Source organism: Alosa alosa, chromosome 6 (assembly GCF_017589495.1).
Source record: "Alosa alosa isolate M-15738 ecotype Scorff River chromosome 6, AALO_Geno_1.1, whole genome shotgun sequence".
Classification (NCBI taxonomy): Eukaryota; Metazoa; Chordata; class Actinopteri; order Clupeiformes; family Clupeidae; genus Alosa; species Alosa alosa.
In genome coordinates, this window is record NC_063194.1 from 9,268,854 (window position 1) to 9,288,934 (window position 20,081).

The 20,081-nt window shown below is 42.5% G+C and overlaps 1 protein-coding gene across 5 annotated transcripts; it reads left to right on the forward strand.

Annotated features, from left to right (window-relative positions):
- The first annotated feature begins 673 nt into the window (after positions 1-673).
- On the forward strand, positions 674-18,855 carry LOC125295676 (cyclin-dependent kinase 17-like). 5 transcript variants are annotated; one of them, XM_048245027.1, is made up of 19 exons: positions 674-691; positions 3,879-3,990; positions 6,422-6,586; positions 7,595-7,741; positions 9,767-9,900; positions 10,513-10,638; positions 10,818-10,874; positions 11,450-11,564; positions 12,389-12,483; positions 12,743-12,805; positions 12,930-13,053; positions 13,248-13,368; positions 13,720-13,817; positions 14,086-14,191; positions 14,671-14,713; positions 15,019-15,109; positions 15,396-15,473; positions 15,734-15,857; positions 16,421-18,855. In XM_048245027.1, the coding sequence occupies exons 3-18, from the start codon at positions 6,457-6,459 to the stop codon at positions 15,838-15,840; spliced, it is 1,635 nt and encodes a 544-aa protein (XP_048100984.1). In that variant the 5' UTR covers positions 674-691; positions 3,879-3,990; positions 6,422-6,456; the 3' UTR covers positions 15,841-15,857; positions 16,421-18,855. The 5 variants fall into 5 exon arrangements, with proteins under 5 accessions (XP_048100984.1, XP_048100985.1, XP_048100986.1 ...); XM_048245028.1 differs by lacking the exon at positions 674-691 and having other exon boundaries at positions 3,724-3,990; positions 15,737-15,857; XM_048245029.1 differs by lacking the exons at positions 674-691; positions 15,734-15,857 and having other exon boundaries at positions 3,724-3,990.
- The last annotated feature ends 1,226 nt before the right edge of the window (positions 18,856-20,081 follow it).

Sequence of the window (20,081 nt, forward strand, 5' to 3'; positions counted from 1 at the left end):
GTTTCTCAGAGGAACCATGTGTTTGTCTTATTCCTTCCAATGACGTCTCAAACCCATCTACCTTGAGTGATGCGGGTCATCTCTGGACCCCAGCTGGGATGACTGTTCTGTCCATTTCTTCAGGCGAAGTGATAATGATAGATGCTCCAGAGCCGGATGAGGTGATGCTCACCAGTCTCCCTGCAGCCCTGATTCATGCTGAGATCAGCAGGTTCCTTATCAGCTGCCCTGAGAGAGAGGTGGCGAACGGTTCCTCTGTGCCGTGGTGCTTCTGGAGGAAGCCCTTCCTGCTGTTCCTGCTCAGACATGCTCAGCGTCATCCCCCACCTACAGCAGTCCTGATTACAGGCTCCCCTCTGTGGGCGCGGGCCTACGCCAGAGATGCCTGCAGCAGGACTAGGATATATACGCAGGCCTGCTTATAAGCATTTGTGTGTCTGTGTGTGTGTGTGTGTGTGTGTGTGGGGGGGGGGGTCTTTTTCTGTGTGAATATCTTGCTGAAGTAATAGTACATCCCACAGAGCTACTATGCAACATAATAATGACTGCTTCTTCACACAGAGCACAAGTCTTCACAAGTCAGACCAGAGGTGTGTCAGTGGGCTCACTCTCAAAACACTTCAATTCAGTATGTCATCACTCATCACAGACAAGGAACTCTACAGTGCGTGCAGTGGATGGAGGGGCAAAGGTAACACCTTTTGTGCAGTTTGTTCTATTCTCCAGAGAGGTACAAATGATTGCTTTGCAAATATGCATTTTGTTCCTCAGTGTCCTTAACTCCATCCTCATCCTGTAATGCTCTCTTCATTATGACGGATTACTGTCACTGTAATGTGCTTTTCCACACCTCAGGCAGAGCATATGTGAAAGGTTCCAACCATCTCAGAACTAGGCTACGATGATGAATTGTTTTACAAAAGAAATGATACTGTAGCGCACCCATGTGGTTGATTTTTAGAAATGCATGTTCAAAAACGAATCGTGATGTCACTAAAGGGGATAGAGAAATCCTACTAATACAGTGCTAAGGAAATTCTAAATGGGTCCAAACTCAATTTGGCCAATGGGCCTTTTATGTAAAACGTTTATCCAATAAATCTCACACAAATTCAATCATACATTTTCTAATAATGTTCTATGTGCACTCCTCTTCCAGTGACTGGGCTCACCAGAACAGAAAGGGCTGCTGAAAAGACTTCTGAAAACATACATAGCATAACATAGCTCATGACACCACATTTCCCCAATAGTTCTAAATGTACAGTGAACCTTAAGTTCCTTGAAAGTGAAATGTGTTTCGAAACAGTAGCCCCCCCCCCCCACACACACACACACACACACTCCGAGAACTCACAGAACAGGACCAGTTGGTGCTGAGACGTGACATGAGTGATGGTTTATCACTGGTTGCATCACTCACCTCTGACTTCCTCACAGAAGCCACCAAGCACCTCTGTGCTAGTGTCAGCTGGAAGCACACTGCTACTAATGTCTGGAGCTGAGGAGACTTTCTGTCTGGAGGGATAAATCATTCTCATAGGCCAATCTGCGTTTCACTGAGCCCTTCCTAAATGCCAAGAGTAAAGTTTAGTAGTGGGGAAACAATAGTCTGGTTTGGTATGGTTTGGAGCATGACACTTGGTTTCAGTGATGTGACTTGATGATGCTAGAGCATACAGCATATTTTTAAACATTTGCATGTGTTAATAATGTCCGGTGTCCAAGTCCATGTAGTAAAACCTTAAGTAAGTAAGTACGCTTAAAACCCTTTTAAAACTGCCAGGCAATTCCAGATTTTTCACTACTGTAGACATTGACAATCTCTTTAAGATTTCACTCGGGTGATATTGGTGTCCTGTTCTAATTGTGGTGAGGGAGCGTAGTTTGAAATTTGGATGATGGATGGCTGGCAAGAAATCTCATGATGTGAGTTCATCTCAGTTAAATGTGCCTAACACTATAATCCTCCGCCCCCAAAGAAAAAATTACAGATGAGATTTAATCTGTATGAGTACCACACTGATCCTACAGTGGGATAAATGCAAAATGGATCCCACTTATGAAGTCTCAGCATTAGTCACTGGGCTTCCCCCGGCAGTATTGCATCTAGGCTCAGTGGGCTGCTGTAGCTGTGCACTGACAGAACCTCTGCTGATGCAGTTCACTCCTCTTCATTCTACGGCAAGTGCCATCCAGCACCTGCACTCCTATTATATCTAAATGGGGCAATAAAACTTATGGACACTGAGATATAATGGAAATTGCACTGGAAATTAAACCTTTCTAAGGAGCAGTCAGTTTCCTCCCTATCTTAGACAGATAGATAGATAGATAGATAGATAGATAGATAGATAGATAGATAGACAGATAGATAGATAGATAGATAGATAGATAGATAGACAGATAGATAGATAGATAGATAGATACTTTATTGATCCCCAGGGGAAATTCAAGTTTAAAAGTTCTCATTAAAGTTCTCAAAGAGCATTCATTGCCCTTAAGGGAGACCTCATATTGGCCAGCGGCGATGCAGAATGCGTCTTCTTCAAATGAGTGCATAATGACATTATGCAAAAAGCAATTTGTATCCTGCATATTCATCTAAAGGAAATCAGGGGAAATAGGTTCTCTGATAGGTTTCAACTCCCAGAGCACAATCATCTCCTTTTCCATGTGAGCTGTGACAAATGTAGGCCTATAAATAGACAAATACTCATGATACAGACAGAACCAGATACAGTAGCAGCAGCTATAGGTACAGATAGATATTGAGGAACTGGATGATTGATCAGTCATGTACATTAAGTAGATCCAAAGATGCAACCAACGTCTTCAGGCCTCTAGAACTGAGTCTCCTGCTGGAAACAAGAACTGAGGAGGAGAAAGGGACTCTAACAATGTTGGTTCCCCTCAATATGCATGGTGAAATTAGGCAACAAAGGACTATTATTGTCAGTCAGAGGAAACATTGATCACCATAACAACCAACCCAGCAACAGGATGCTATTTGGTATTTGTCTGATGGGCATCCACCCATAACTATTGATTACATAGATATTCTATTTCTTTTTCCATTCAATTGACGATTATTCATGGATTGTGATGTTCTACAGCTGCCTACTCTCTCATGTTTATGATGTTAGGCTGCACTACAGTACATGGTTAATATAAACTTTCCAACAGCAGTATGTAGACCACAGTATGTGAGGTAATTTCTTCACATCACTACTAATTTTAAGTATTTTTATTCTTTGGGTTATTCCACAACTACATGGTTGCTACTGGAATAAGAGCAGTTTCCTGCCTGTGAGCCACTACTGGCCTAGATTTCAGGGTTTAATTAAACAATTTATAAAATCAACTGTGTAGTCTATTCCTGTTGAGTTTGTGCTGTCACCACTTACGCATCTTCTCAACTCTTTGTATTATGTCTGCATTATCTGTGTTATCCGATGGTAATCCCGTCTCACTTTCCACATCTGGATAATCCGATCCGTTCGAGGTTTATCTTCTCCGCTGCTCTTTTTGAATCGTTGTATTTAAGCGCCAGTGTAATGGTTTTAAAAGAGCTCTGTGCAAAACAGTGCATATGATGAGTAACTTGTAGCCTACGCTCTTGCCCTACATCCCTTAGATATTCTCTTATTAAAACTACCCCTCCCATCCCTGTTTTGTCTTTCACCGTGGCACGCGCGCGCGCAGACACATCTTGACCGGACAGCTGGATTTGCAGAAAGATAGAACAGCCTATCCAAGACGGACGCGAAATCGTTTTCAGTTTATAAAGCACAAGTCTGTCGTTGTACGCCGCATGCTGGGTGCGCTGGATGCTAAAAGTGTAGTGTGATTTGACACTTTGTCTTTTGCGGCCATAGGATGCTGTGTTCGGGGTAAACGCAAAGTTGGTGCAGTGGATAGTTCCGTCCCGGCGCAGCGGTCCGCACAGACTTCTCGCAACATACCGGTCACACATCAGGATCACTGCAGGTTAGCATCAATGTACTGCTTGCATTTCACTTTGGTGCGTTATTAACGTGTCCCGTTTGTTGATATAAGACTGCTTTGGGGTTTGAGCCTAACCGCTATGCGCTTTGTTTAAATATACAATGCATATGGCTGCGACTGTGAATGGGCTCTTTTGACATTGCTGTTCCGTGTAGCCGGTCTGTCCTGAATTGTGTTCTTTGAATTCGAGGTAGATTACTGATTAAACACCCAAGTGTGTAATAATGAAAGAGAATGCGAGATGCGAGGCTGCTAGCCAGATCGCTAACTCATCAGAGCTGCACCGGGATAGTGTTTGTCCCAACCCGTGTGAATTCGGCGAATAATGCGCGTGTAGACTCACACTTACAACTGGACAATACGCACAATATTGAACTGATACCAGTTTGCTCTGTGATGTTATATGTTTAGGCTGTCGAAAACGGTTAACATCCCTGTATTCATGTAGCGTAATATCCTTATGGGTGTCCAAAGCAGGAAACCACGGAGCTAGCCTAGGACAGGCCCGGCCCGTTTTGAGTTCTGCTCCCAGCAACCGTCCTCCATAATAGCACAAGTTGTAGCATCCCTTTAAGAACCACTTTCCGGTGCACACGGTGCTGTCGATGATGGCATTATCCAGGATATAGCAGCTACCGGGATCCTAATTGCTAAATGGAACCAAGGAATTCACAGAAAACACTAACGTTATTTGAAATGTCGTTGTGAATGGTGGAGAGGTCATGGTAAATGGGACGCCTTGATTCTAGCGGAACCGCAGACCAGGAATTAGGCTATGGATTATTTAAATTCAGACTGAAGGCGCATCCTCTCCCAGTGTGGCGCCTAGGGCTACACTCGTGAACGGAACTCGCGTCTTGCTGAAAGATGCTGAGGGTTCAGCTTTGCGTTGGTCAGTTGCCAACTTTCAGCTGTCACTATCTTATTGTACGGATATTCAGAGCTACAACAGCTCTTTCTGCTCATTCTGTCTGGTTTACTCTGTGAATTTAAGTTTAAGATGATGATATTATTGTCTATCTCACGTCCATTTCCCTTACAACCCAGTTTGCATTATTTGACCAATATACTGTATGTTGTTTAGTGCAGGGCCTAGGGCCTAATGTTGCCTGTTAACGAGTGGTATCCACAATCAATATGAATGATGTAATGCACATGATAAATACCTTGGAATTTTAGAAAGTACAACACAATAAAAAAGAAGTTATGTAGTTATGTGCACATTTCATGCAAAACAACAAAGTAATGTTCATATTAGCATTATCATTTAAATTATCCTCTAGTGCAGATGGTTATCCACATGTCATTTGTGATTTGAGAGATTATTCATTTTTCAATTCTTTAGTTCTCTTTATGTGTTGTAGCCTACACAAGTACGTATGTCACATGCATTATCCGCTTCACAGAGGAAACTCCTGATTCTTGATCATTCAGGAGTCCATTGTAGGCCTAAAGCCAAAAAATAATGAGGCATGAGCTTTGAATACTATGCATGTGATATCACAGATCATATCTACGACAAGCATTAGGTAACATAGTTTTGATATGGTTTATCATTTAAATGCTAATGTGGTGTTTTTTGGTGATTTGGTCATCTTAATCATTGCTGGAAATCAACCTGGAGGCCTCAAAGAACATGAAATGTGGCAGAGAAACCAACTTGCAAATAGCCTTCTGTAATAGAAAGTCTGCTTTAGAACGGTGGTTATTCATCGCAGCTTGCTTTAATTTTCCACCTCATATATAACTGGTTTAATATAATTTGGCATGAATATAATTTTGTTCAGAATCAAGCTGCCAGCTGTGGGAATTTAAAAATACTCCCCGAATTTCATGTCTGAAGAGGTACAGAATGTTTGTTAGCAGCTTAGCTTGTTAATGAAATGATAGGGAAGCTTGTGACTCCACACTACACTGCATTGTCATTATGATTTCTGATTATATTCTCAGCATTCCCCCATAAAGCATTCTAATTTTGAAACAGAGTGTCAGTAGCCCCTGTTTGGTGCAATGTCTATACATTTATTAGGCAGCTGTATGCCATTATCCAGGTGAATTAGATCTAGAGGGTGTAGACTCTTCCTTCTACACACGTGTGTTGAAGTGGACTTTGACTGAACTAAGACTAAACTAATAATGTCTTTGAATAGCAAAGACTGGCCCATTTCCTTATTAACCACCCCTACTCAGAAAGAAAAGCTGTAAAGCGAAAGATCATAAAGAAAAAAGGGGCCAAAGTCCAACAAACCATTCCCAGTGTTGTAATGCTGTAAAAACGCAACTGGATTGCTGGAGTGTGCGTGTTAGTGGCAGAGTAGAGGCAGCATGCTATGGAACAGTGCTGTTGACAGTGTTCTGGTAGGCAGTTGACAGGGTTCTCACTATTTCTTGACTGTTCTGTTCTGTGTTCCAGCCCCTCAGGTTCCTGAGGCCCATGTTCCCGAGCAGATGGACCGGATGAAGATCATTAAGAGGCGTTTGTCTATGAGCCTACGCAATACCAGGCCAGCAGACGAGTCTCTCTCAGAACTGTCTGAGCAAAGTAACCTGGATGAGCCGTCAGCTGTACGAGACCATGGTAAGAGAAATGCACACAGAAAGACACACACACACACACTCTCCACTCTCTCTCTCTCTCTCTCTCTCTCTTTCACACAAACACACACACACACACACACACACACACACAATGTGCTTACTGTACACATGAATATTCAGTGTATAGATATGCATGGAATACTAGCTTGGTGCTCAGCATGAGGTTGCGTTACTTAATCCTCTACCGCCCACACACCCAGCTTGTTCTGTCTGATCACACTAGAGGTGGATGGATGAAAGATTAATATAATGCAATGGATGGGTTATGAACGTCCATTGGTTGAAGCCATGTTTAACACTGATCTTACACTGATCATATTTTACATTGCACTGGACATCTGAAACTGCTAGCTGAGCCACCATCTTGGTGTAACCCGTAGATGTTTGTACTCTGTGTTTGTAGTCTATGTTTTTGTATTTGATGGTGTACTTTTGTACCCATGGAAAAGCACTCCCATAATGCATGCAAAATAGAATCATAAAGAACACTATCAGTTCTGAATAATACAATTCCAGCTTGTTGAATTACAATGGGATAGCTTCAAATGTAATTGGTTGAAAATCATTGTTGTTGAATTCAGGTCAAATTTTGGCCAGCTGAACAACAATTCGTTTTTATCAGCAAGCAATGGTTGCGGATTAGATTGAAAGATTACAGACTGATATCTTACTTGCATGGATTTAGCTTAATTTGAAAACAATTTGTGACACATTGCAACTCACTCAATGCAGAAGTATTTAGTTGCTGTCCAGTTCTGTCTAGTGACTCTCTGTTAATAAGACTGAGTGCTGCTGCTGCTGCCACGGTAACCACAACCAAAGCAGCATACACAGACAGTGAGGTTCCGTCTCCCTATGATCTGTCCCTAAATCTTTCACTTTTTCTCCCTACATCCCGTGTTTTCTGTCTCTCTCTCTCTCTCTCTCTCTGTCTCTCTTGCTTCTGCTTGCCCACCCCCGGATCTGTCCATCTGTGTCTCTTCTTCAGAGGCCATAGTCTGCTCTGTCCTCCCTCCCGCCTCCCACAGTGCTCCCTCTTTCCTGCGGCAGTACGCCGGCGGGTTGGGCCGACCGGCGCTCAGGAGGGACGGGCTGGACCGACCCTGTCTGGGCCTGCACAGGACCGGCTCTCTTGGTGACTCTCTCCTGCTCTTTTGTCCAGTTTCCTTCTTTCTGCCCCTGTCTCTTCCTACTTTCCCCCTCCTCTTCCTCTTCCTCTTCCTCCCCTCCCTTCCTACTACACACATGTCGTAAGTGATACTGTACTCTCTGACTTTTTAGCCTCCAGGTATGTGTTCACTTGGGTTGCAAAGAAAATATGGAAGGGTTTACATATTTCATTCTAGCAGCAGCATACAGAGCAAACCGGTTGTTTAGGTAGAAATCTCTTGTGTGCTAAAGGACACTGGCAAACAGCCAACTGTGGTTATTCAGGCATATCCCTGCTCAAAACGTCACCTTTCTCCTGACGGTTTTAAATATTTATATTAAGTTGACTCTGCTCCTCAAATGTTTGAGCCAATAATTCATAGAGATGTAAACAAGAGAAAAGGTTTTGTTTGTATAAAGTCAGGTGTCAGGTGCCAGGCAAATCTCCACTGTGCACTTCCATTGATTTACAGCCTCTGTAAAGAACAGTTGTGTTTGGTGTGGATTATGTGTGTTAGTCATCCAGCACTGTGGCCCTGGAATGCTTTTAGAGAAAAGTGGAATATAAGTGCCATAGGAATCCAGTAGCTGGGAATTCAGTAACTGTTTGTCAGACATGTGAGAATGTTTTTTATTGTATTCCTTGGCGTAATGCAATGTTGGCAGAGTTCGGGGGTCTTTAGTGTGGATTATTTGGTCCTGAGGTGACGAAATTGGCAACATACTGGAGTTTGTGTAAGTCGGCGGATGGATTGATGTATTGAAGGGCTCTAGGCAGCGGTCAGATTGACAGATATTGCTGCATTTGTTGGCTGCTGGACCACATAATGGATTGCACGCTGTCAGTTTGTGTAGTCAATCACTTGTCATGTGCTGATGCACTGTACTGCAGTCATTCTCTGCAATCAAACTGAAAAGCCCAGAAGAGCATCTTTGCCCACCAACTTTCAACTCTGTTCTGATCGCACCGCATTTCGGACAGGTGGAAAGTGAGACCTGTGTGATGCTCATAGACATTAGTAGGCCACTGTGAACCTGAATGGAAACCACAGGGTTTGACCAGAAATAGGGTCAGATTTGTTGACCTTTGTTGGCATTTGGTCTGCCAGCCATCGCTGACTCACATGGTCCCATTTGAAGTGCTGTGAGGGGGATTTCCATTCTCCACGTAGAGATACAGAATGTCTGAGGGCATCCAACACGCCATGCCATGAGGCCATAGAGGGTCAGAGGGATTAGAGGACCTCAGGCTAATGTACCGTAATGGCTGTCATCTCCATTTCAATGGCGATATGGAGCATTTGGGGCTATGAAATCACAGGACACAAAAGAATTAAATATTCCTCTTGTGTACTGTACTTTGTCCTTTTGTGAAATTTTGTTTCCATTTCAGGGAAGTATGATGGTTAGTACACTGTCACTAAATACGGCTCTGTTGACAGCTGACACACTCATGAGACTCAGTGGGTCTGCCGCAGCTCCTGTGTTGTGCTCTGACTTAGATCAGCATGTTCATTTGAGCTCTCGCAAAATTCTTATTCATACTAATTGAGAGAGTCTATGTTTGGTGGCAAATTTATGCCCTATACACATCTTTCTTCTGGCTGGGATCTCAACACGAATGACATGTGAGGAGCTTTTAGCCGGAGACCACCACTGAGATTTGAAGGATATAACTGTGAGCACTTGTCAGATGATTATGTGCATTTGTCAGATGATTTTCATTGCAAAACTAAGGTGTGAAGCTCCCAGAAGGCCTTATTAAAGCAATAAAATAACTGTTAATGATCTTGGAATCATGTCTGTTAACATAGACTTTTACAGCTAATTAGTCATTTAAAATGTCGTCATAGTGAAGCAAATAAAACAGCAGTGGCAGACTTGTTTTCATTGAAATATTAAAGAATAAAAACTCAGCTGAAATGTCATTTTGACAAGATAGTACTAGGCTGCTGTATTTATGTTTGAGTTTCCCTCTGTGTTTGTGTCTGTCTGTGTGCGTGTGTCACAGGAATTGTTCATGAGAATGTAAAGATGGGCTCTGATGGGGAGAGTGATCAGGCGTCGGGGACGTCGTCAGATGAGGTGCAGAGTCCTGTTCGAGTGCGTATGAGGAACAACCACGCCAGGCGTATATGCAATGAGGTACTAAAACAGAGCACACTCTCTGGGTCCAAAACTACACACATCGTCTTGGACATTAAAAATGCATACATTGAAAACATACACTACTGTTCAAAAGTTCGGAGTCACTTAGAAATGTCCTTGTTTTCATCACTAATGTTGTAAATGACTGTTGTAGAGAGAAACTGCTGATCTTTAATGCAATATATATATCTCAGTATACAGATGCCCATTAGTAGCAACCATTCATCCAATGTTCCAAAGGCACATTCTGTTTACTAATCTGATATCATTTTAAACGGCTGAATGAGAAAACATTGGAGAACCCTTTTGCAATTATATAAGCACACGTAATCTGAAAACTGCTGCCCTGATAAAAAAAAAAAAAACAATGCAACTGATCTCAGGTGGTATTCTGTATATTCACTATAATGGAGTGGAATGGAAATTTCTAAGTGACCCCAAACCTTTGAACTGCAGTGCACACCAAAACATTTCAGTATCTTTTGAATGATGGGTGAAATCTTAACCTTAGGTATAACATAGCATGGCTGAACAAGCACAGTTCTATTGCTTTCTCTTTCTCTTTCTCTATCTCTCTCTTTCTAATCTAATTGTTTCTCTTATCTGTAGGACATAAACAAACGTCTCTCTCTGCCCGCTGATATTCGTTTGCCGGAGGGTTACCTGGAGAAGTTTGCCATGAACAGCCCCCCCTTTGACAAACCATTAAGTCGTAGACTCCGGAGGGCATCACTCGTAAGTGATTCTCTTGGTTCTCTTTCACATAGTCCCTTTCTGTTGGGATAAGACCTCCTTTGGGACAAAGGGTAGAAATAAGTTGTAGATGGATTTTAAGAATGAAATGATTCTCCACTTATGTCTTCAGCAACAGAAAAACATATCTACTCTTTCTTATCAAACTTGTTTTCTTTCAGTCTGAGATTGGCTTTGGGAAACTGGAGACTTATATTAAACTGGACAAACTTGGAGAGGTAAGAGACATTTAGAAAAAAACATGGCACTCTCTGAGTACGATATGGAAGAGCACCATCACTTACAGTAGCTATTCATTTTGTGAGTGAGGCTGTCACTGTAGCTAATTTGGTCATGTAGAACATATTCTAAACTGTATTCAGGGTTATTTGTGGTTTTAAATGCTCAAAATCAATATAACGGTCAGTTTGAAGGGATGTGGCTTGAGCATTTCAGACAAGCTACACTTATGTGTCAACAATGTACTGGTAATTGTTTTGAATAGCAGAAGAAGCTCTATGATTTGTTCCTTAGAAAAGTGCTCATGGCCATCACTGTCCAGAACCAGCAGTAATATGACCGTCTTACATCTAGTCTGATGCATTTAGTTCAAAGGGATTGCTATTGGTCAGCTTAACTAGGCCTTTATGTACAGTAATTAACCTTGGCCTGGCTCTTGCCCACACAGTGCATTTGACCATACCCTTGTGTTTCTTCTTGGGTAACTGTGCACTTTCGCTCTGAAACCAGGGGTCCATACACAGTTTTTCATAATGTGAGAAAAAAATGAAAGTCTCTGGTGTTCTTTTTCTAGGGCACTTATGCTACCGTGTACAAAGGACGCAGTAAACTGACAGACAACCTTGTCGCTCTGAAAGAAATTCGCCTGGAACATGAGGAGGGAGCTCCCTGCACTGCCATACGGGAAGGTATAGACCACTCACTGCATCTTAGGTGCTCCTGACTAGCACTGTCGAAAGGGAAGTTTAGAAGCTGGCAGGGTTGTAGACTACTGTGCTCCAGTTTTGCTAGCATTAGACACAAATCATTCTGTGCTAAAAATATTTATGCAGCAGGAGATATGCCACCAACATTAGACACTTTCAGGCCACACAGTACTTTAAAACCAGTACTGATATCTTAATTGTAACACGGTAGATATAAACCACACACACAGATATCTGGAACTGATGGCTATGACATGTTTGTAAACCATATTTTCACGAAACTTTATACTGATCAGTGTTTTAAGATCCTAGCCTATGTATATAAATGCAAGCATGCACATTTCTGTGCAGTTCACAGGTTGCGGTTTATAAGAGTGTGATTTACTTTTTTGTTAGATTTGTGCTTGTTTGTGTTCTAAACACCTGTGTGTTCCTGCTGTGATGGCACAGACATGTTTGCCCTTACTGAAACATACAGATTGCATGTTCTGACCCCTAGTGGTAGGCTGAGATCCTCCACCCTTCTTGACGACTGCATCCTTCCTTTTCCCAGACTCAAATAAACCAGTTCTAATTTCCGGACATTTAAGGCCTATTCTCATGTTTCATGACTAATGGATTTTAAAACTTTCTACTGTTTAAAGTGGAAGATTATTGATAATATTTTTCTAAAAGGTTTTAAAATTAACTGCAGCACTGCCCTTTAAACCACAGTTTATAAACCGCAAGTATTTTGCAAGTATATGGCAAAAGTAATTGTGGCAATCTTATCACTAATGTCTATTCTCTTTCTATGTCTTTCCCAGTTTCTCTTTTAAAGGACTTGAAGCATGCCAACATAGTCACTCTGCACGATATTATCCATACAGACAAGTGCCTCACTCTTGTGTTTGAGTATTTGGTAAGTATCTGTGTGTGTGTGTGTGTGTGTGTGTGTGTGTGTGTGTGTGTGTGTGTGTATGTGTGAGGTGAGTAGGTGAGTGTGTGTGTGTGTGTGTGTGGTGCATGTGTGAGTGTGTGTGTGTGTGTGTGTGTGTGTGAGTGTGTGTGTGTGTGAGTGTGTGTGTGTGTGAGTGAGTGTGTGTGTGTGTGTGTGTGTGTGAATAGTGCAGCGTGTATGTGAGTGATGGATCATCTGAGGCATTTCTTGTGTTTGCCAGGAGAAGGATCTGAAACAGTACATGGACGACTGTGGAAGCCTGATGAGTGTGCACAACGTGAAGGTACGAGGAGGTGTCTGCACTCATGTGCTGTTTTATGATGAAATCTCATTACACCATCACCACATTCATGCTCTCCTCAGCAAAAAGGTCTAACCTGGCTCCTCCCCCCCCCCTCTCTCCACAGATCTTTTTGTTCCAGCTTCTGCGGGGTCTCTCCTACTGCCACAGCAGAAAAGTGCTGCACAGAGACCTGAAGCCGCAGAACCTCCTCATCAACGAGAAGGGGGAGCTCAAACTAGCTGACTTTGGTGCGAAGGAAACTTATGAACATTGAGGATTTATTTTGTGACAAGCTAATCTTTCAAGAGACTTTTTTCCTCGGGTGTTGGCAATGGCAGCACTGCGTACTGCTAGCTCATTTCTACAGGTTTGCTTTCTCAAGACGCATGAGAGAATAATGGCATCTGATCTAATGTAGTGTGTGACTCTGACTGTGTTGCAGGTCTGGCACGGGCTAAATCGGTCCCCACGAAGACGTACTCTAATGAAGTGGTGACACTGTGGTACAGACCGCCTGACGTGCTGCTGGGATCTACAGATTACTCCACCCCCATAGACATGTGGTGAGGAAGACTCCGCCCGTGCTAAACTGTGCCTATGTTGCCCGTAGGCTAAAAGCAGTCATTGGCTATGCTTGTCAAATCACTTTGTAGGCCTACAGAAATGCATTATAAAAAATAATCAACAATTTAATATTTTGCCTCACTGCATTTATTGTATGTCACATCTAAAATGTCCTTTGTAGATGTAAACCACAATGTTTCATTTGTATTGTATTTCATTTTGAGTTTTAAAATGACTGAAATGTTGACATGGTCAGTCAACTGAAGACACATTGCAAACCAGGCTTTATAAGGACCTACAGTCATTTAACGACACAATCTTTGTCAATGGCTCTCTCTTTTTCTCAACAGGGGAGTGGGATGTATATTTTATGAGATGGTAACTGGTCGGCCACTATTTCCTGGGTCCACAGTAGAGGATGAGCTTCATCTTATATTTCGCATCCTAGGTGAGGCCTTGTTATCAGAGCAAAGAAAACATTCATGTGTAATGATGCCTTTTTTAATACATTATTCTCACCAGGATCAAGGGTTTGCAAGGGTTTGTCGTGATTACCAGGGCTGGGAAAAATTGCATAAAATTGTGATGATTTTGAATGAAACTTTTTGCTTCTTACAGGAATTACTAAAAATGTAATTGGTAAAAATTGTGATCTCACCAGGATCTTGCAAGGATTTGCTGCGGTTGTTGTAGTATTTCTCTTTTATGTTTTTCAGGCACACCGTCAGATCTGTCTTGGCCAGGAATTACCAGCAGCGAGGAGTTTAAGAACTATAATTTCCCTCGGTACCACCAAGAGCCACTGGTCTCTCACGCTCCACGGTCTGTTCTTTAGCACTCTAGCTGTTCTCCTCAGCACCTTGTTCCTTGCCATTCTTTCTGTCCTTAGTGCCGTCTTCTCTGAAATGTGACCTATACGAATGAATAGAACAGAACTTCAACAAAACATTTACTGTTAATACTTAATGACATGGTCATATCCAACTAACATACAGTAACCAGTCTTTCTGAAAGAAAACTCCAAAACTCAGAATCTTTGACAACACATGTAAATTATACAGTAAATCTATCTATTTTCTAATCATGAACACCCTTATCCAAGTCTGCAGTGTTCAGTATATGTTTTTAATAGAATATTTTGGTCATCATCGTCACACTGAGATTTAGTTTGTGTTGTCATTTGCTTTCTTTATGGCATAAAGGTTTTTCATGTATTTTCATGATACATAAAATGTATCAGTCTTCAGGACTAAAGCGGTGCATGAAGGGGGGCACTCATAGTGTTCTGATTTGTTCCATAGGATAGACAGCGATGGACATAATTTGCTGTTACAATTACTGAAGGTCAGTTGGACTTTTGATGTTTCTTCCTTGTGAGCGCAGGCCTCCACCACACACACACACACAACACATGTACATACGCGCACACACGCGCACACACGCGCGCACACACACACACACACACACACACCCATACCCATGTAGACACATGCGCATGTACATAAATACACACACAAACACACATAAAAACTCACACAGTAGTAAAGCAGGCACAGGCACACACACACACACACACACACACACACACACACACACACACACACACACACACACACACACACACTGCTCACTATGTTGTCTCTATACAGTTCGACCCAAAGGCGCGTGTGTGTGCAGAGGAAGCCTTGAAGCACCGGTACTTCAACAGTTTTGGCGAGCAGGTGCACGTGCTGCCAGACAGTGAGTTTCAACATCCTCTCATCATTACTGACCGACTGTAGTAGACTGTATCCGCCAGCTATATAAAGAAAAACGAGTGACCACGTAATCACAAAAGCAGTGATTGCAACATTTAATCATATCAGGATAGTTTGAAAAGGTGCTTAAAGGTTCTAGGAATCAGCAGGGATTGAATATACAGTAGGGGATATATAAGAGCAACAGACAGTAAGATAAAAAAGTTACTCGTATTGATGAGGTCCAAACAATAAATAGAAAACAATAAGAGGCTTGTGTACCTTTTCAGCGGCTTCCATCTTCTCACTGAAAGACATTAAGCTCCAGAAGGACCCAGGAAGGCGCCCAGTGAGACAAGCAGAAGCAGGTCAGTCATAGTAACACACACACACACATCCAAACACACACTTACACACACACAGCAGTATGACACATACCTGTGTATCATGGTGGTGACGTGCTTGTGTTAATTGTGAAGTTCTGTCTGTCTCTCTCCTCCCTCTCTCTCCCACTTCCACCTGTGCCTCTTTGCATCCCTCTCCTCTTGCCCTATGCGTCCTCTTCATGTGTGTGTCTGTCGCTGTCCATCTGTCGCTCCCTGGCCACGGCTCTGTCCCACGTAAAAAGCAGTGATCCGTAAGGTAGAGTATGTAGTTCATGAGTTTCCCCAAAGAGACGAAGCCAAGCCGGGGGCGCAGCCCTCCACCTCCTCCTCCTCTCCCCCCACAGGCTGACCCAGCCCCTGGCCAGGGTAAATACCTGCTCTCTCTCTTTCCCCCTCTCTCTCTCTTTCTCTCTCATCCATCTAGCTCTTCCCCTTATCTTTCTCAACATGTTTGCGGTTAAAGCATGATTGATTTGGGTGATTTCATTTCATTTTTTTGGTGGCTTTCAGTTGTCAGTGGAGCACTCATGATGCTACTTGAAAAACGTTGATGAATATGCATGTCCTCTACCACATTACAAACAAACAAACACAATACAAACAGATATATTGACATGCGGGTCAGAGATGCCATTTACTTTTGCGACTGTCAAAGAGCCAAGTAGTGAAATAGGACTCCACATTGAAATTGTGAGAGGAATGAAAAATACTAAGACATTTACTAGTATCCTTGTAGTGCAAAGATATTTCACTATCACACGTAACTTGGTCTAAACAAATATTTGTTTCTTTAACATATCCATATTGACCAGCTGCTAAACACTGAAGTGTACAACAGAAGAACAGCAAACCTTACAAACTCCCAAACTCAATACCTACAAAATATCACCAACGTTTTTTTACACTTTTTCTCTCTCTATCTCTTTCAGCTGAGGGAAAGAATCGGAGGCAGAGTGTGTTGTTTTAGGACAAAGAGCCTTTTTTGCACTTATTTATCCAACACACAGACTGAGATCTAAAATTATAAACATGGAAATAAACATCAAAATCCAGATGAGGAACGCAAGAGTGGGATGGAGTAACTTGGAGGAACTCTGAAAAAAAAAAAAACTACAGGAAGAGGAAGAGGACAAACCTCATTGCTGCTGCTACTGCTGCATCCTTTTTTTGTTTGTTTTCAGGACGCGACTGAGGAGTGTGGAACTGAAGTGGACCATCTCGACTGTTAGCTAAGCTGTGGTTGCTACTCAGTTGTATCTTATATATCACATCACATCTCAGCATGCATGCAGCGGTGTGCACACACTCACTCACTGCATTGACTTGTGCCAGTGGCAGTGCACGTGTAAGTGTGTGGTCCAGGAAGCATTTCATTGACATATAATCTTGTATTAAGCAGCTGCTGCCACTCCATCTGATGAGCACGTAACGGCTGCGCTTCCCTTAAGTAACATTAAGTTTTACTTAGTCTGGATTACATGGTAAGAGGACTCATGTGATGTACATGTTTCACAGAATATTATTCTGGCACCTTATTCCTCTGTGTGAACCCACTCAGGCGGATTGCTTCATAAAACACACCTTTGTGTGGATTGGACAGAACTGTGTTTCTGTGTGTGTGTGCGTGTGTGTGTGTGTGTATATGAGGATGTTTTCACTGAGTCTCATGAATAGACCATGACGCAGACATGACATCAAACATTCTCACTCTGCTCAGGGCGGAGCCAAACAGGCTTGTGGGTATTGAAGTTCTCACTGAGAATGTGACACTGTGAAGACTCCAGAGTGTAGTAGATCTACAGAGCTCAGTTCAGGCTATTCAGGAATCTGGCTCACAGATGGAAAAAGAGTCGATCCAAAGGAGGAATGCTCAGATCTTAACCCAGTTCACCACAGAAAGCAATACAAAAAACTAGGACACCTGCAGGTATATTAAGTCTGCTGTCCAGTACTCATATCTCAGAAAGTCTTTGTGTATTTATTCTAGTTCTTTCAGTCTTGCATAGGTTTTACCTCAATACATGTGAACCACTGTCATCCGAGAGAACTTTTCACCCTTACTTCACTTGTCACTCCTCAAGTCACCTCTGATAATCTCTCATGGTTGGGCATCATCTGTCAGAACGCACATACACACAGGCACCTTACAGCACACACATGGTCCACATACAAAACTTGCAGAAAAAACTGAGAAGGTCAAAACTCAGAGAGTAAATACACTAAATACTGTTGTATGTTTCATCCCCCCTCAACAGATTATGATTGATTGTTGACTAGCCATTTGTGTGTTTTTGCCTCGTCATGTTTTGGTTGTGAATAGGCCTGGCTCAGGTTAACTGGAGGTTAAGGGGGTCCTAAAGAGACTGAGCTCAGTGTTCATTATCACTTACCACCTATGCACCTTATGTTTGGTCCACCCGGTGGCTGTGCCATCTCCATGCTTGTTTCACGAGATCAGTGTCATTGTGAGAGTCTACAGTCTACTCAGCAACAGGCCGTTTTCCACGGCATGTTCTTATATCGAAAATGTGCACCACAGCTTTGTGTCGTCAGAATCTGGGCCTTTCTCAGAAGAAAGGCCGTCAGTAAAAGCACCAGTGTCAAGTCTTTCACCGAAGGTCAGACTGAATCATCGATAGGCTGCTTATTGGCACCACTCGACAGCCTTGCTGTCTCAATAGACATGAAATGCAAGTACGTATGTTTCACACCCAGATGTCACTGCCTCACAGGAGTTGCTCATCAGGTGAAAACACACTAGCTCTCTTATCTGCTTAGCAGTATTTTCTGTTATTGGACTTTTGACTACATTGAAGCAAGGCTGCTAAATTTTAAGCTTGACAGTCTTGTGTTGAATATAGAAATGGGTTTAACTTTCTAGCCATGGAGATGGAATCTGTGATGTAATTGTAAAGTGGAAAAACAGCTGTAAAAACTGTTGCAGAAATCACACAAGCGGATTGACTCTATCCCATTATCAAGTAGATGCAGAACTTAAAAACAGCTTGCTAATGCTGCAAATGGAACAAGTGGTTCAAAGTACAACATGTTTGGTAACTCATTCCAGTAATGTTGGAAATCTTGTCTTCCTTCATAAGTTGCTCATGACGTAATTCAGGAGAGCCCTGCAGATAGAGCAGCTCTCCGAATGGAATGGAACTAGAATAGACCTGTGAGTGTCCACACCTGATTCCCCGTTTCCCTAACTGTTCTCCCCCGCCGCCTCCCCACTCATGCTCCCATTTCATGACACAGGGACTCTTCCTGCTGTAAGGTGAATGAGTTCAGCCTGTCTGGCACATCTACTGTAGCGGTCTTCTGTCTAGTGAGGGATTCTTCACTAATAAACACGTCTGGAACTCCATCGTCTTGTGTCCTTCATTTGTAGGTGGAAAAATAACAATTTTAAGGCATAATACACCATTATTTCTTGCAATGGCGACTTGTTCCTACCTGTATCTTCACAGAAGACGAATTCCCACATCAAAGCTCGATCACAGACCATTCCTCTGTCCTCAGACTGATCGCTTTAAGAGTCGCGGGGTACTTCACAGGTTGACACATTTTGAAAAACCTCTCCTGAGTAACTTGTACCACCGCTAACGAACACGATAACCGATACAAATAGTACACAGAGAGACAGGTCTTGTCAATAAAAACATTTTATTTATTTTCCTCTTCCTTCCCCCCCCCCTGCCTATTTTGATTTGTATTGTTCTAGAATGCCATTCTGCCTTATTCCCCATGGATTCAGTCCCTGACTGTGACACCCGCCATTTAACTCCAGTGTAGCTGCGCGGCCTCGGTATTTACTCCAAACCTTTACATCTAAAACTACATGGCAAAAAAAAAAAAAAAAAAAACACACACACACACAAAATAATGTACGAGTTTACAGACCTACAGATATAAGAAATATAAATATATGTGGTAGAGTCATGTAGTGTAGCTCTGGAGTGCTGAAGTAGGACAAGTCACAGGGAGCACTTCACATGCGCCAGCCAAAGCCTTGGAGCAAACCAGGACCCTCAGCAGTGAGTGAAGGGAGCATCCACGAGCACATGAGCAAAAGAATGGAACTGCTCTGAGTGACCTCTAACAAGGTCAATCGAGTGGTCATATTAAAGCCGCCTCTGGATCCTCTCTCCAAACCTATACGCTGGCTATATGGTATATGAACACATCAATACGTACTACATATACAAAATAAATACATTAGGCGCCAAAACAAATCACTACATCCTCAGATAACTGATCATACAAGACTATATTTCACTTCAGTACAGAAGTCTGACAGCCAAACTATGCACAGAACACATAAGGCTACTTTTCTTACCACCAGACTGCAGGGTCCAGTTAGACTCCATTAGTGGGGCTCTAGCTTTAAACCTATGCTTGCAGCGGGCAATTTAACTAAGCAAGTGCTCATTTTGGAGTAGCCGATCACTGACGGACTCGCATACAATAAACACACATACTTAGACATGATAAAAACAAAAACATACAAGATAAGATCCTAGAGCCCTGTGCTCTCTGTTGCTCATGTCATTGGATTGTGGCTTTACACTGAGGCTGTGCATGTGAGTACCT

Bases quoted from the DNA above. Each gene is read 5' to 3' on its own strand.
- LOC125295676 (XM_048245027.1), top strand. From the start codon at position 6,457: ATGGACCGGATGAAGATCATTAAGAGGCGTTTGTCTATGAGCCTACGC. The intron at 9,901-10,512 runs GTACTAAAACAG...TCTTATCTGTAG, and splicing joins CCAGGCGTATATGCAATGAG to GACATAAACAAACGTCTCTC. The intron at 15,474-15,733 runs GTCAGTCATAGT...CCACGTAAAAAG, and splicing joins AGTGAGACAAGCAGAAGCAG to CAGTGATCCGTAAGGTAGAG.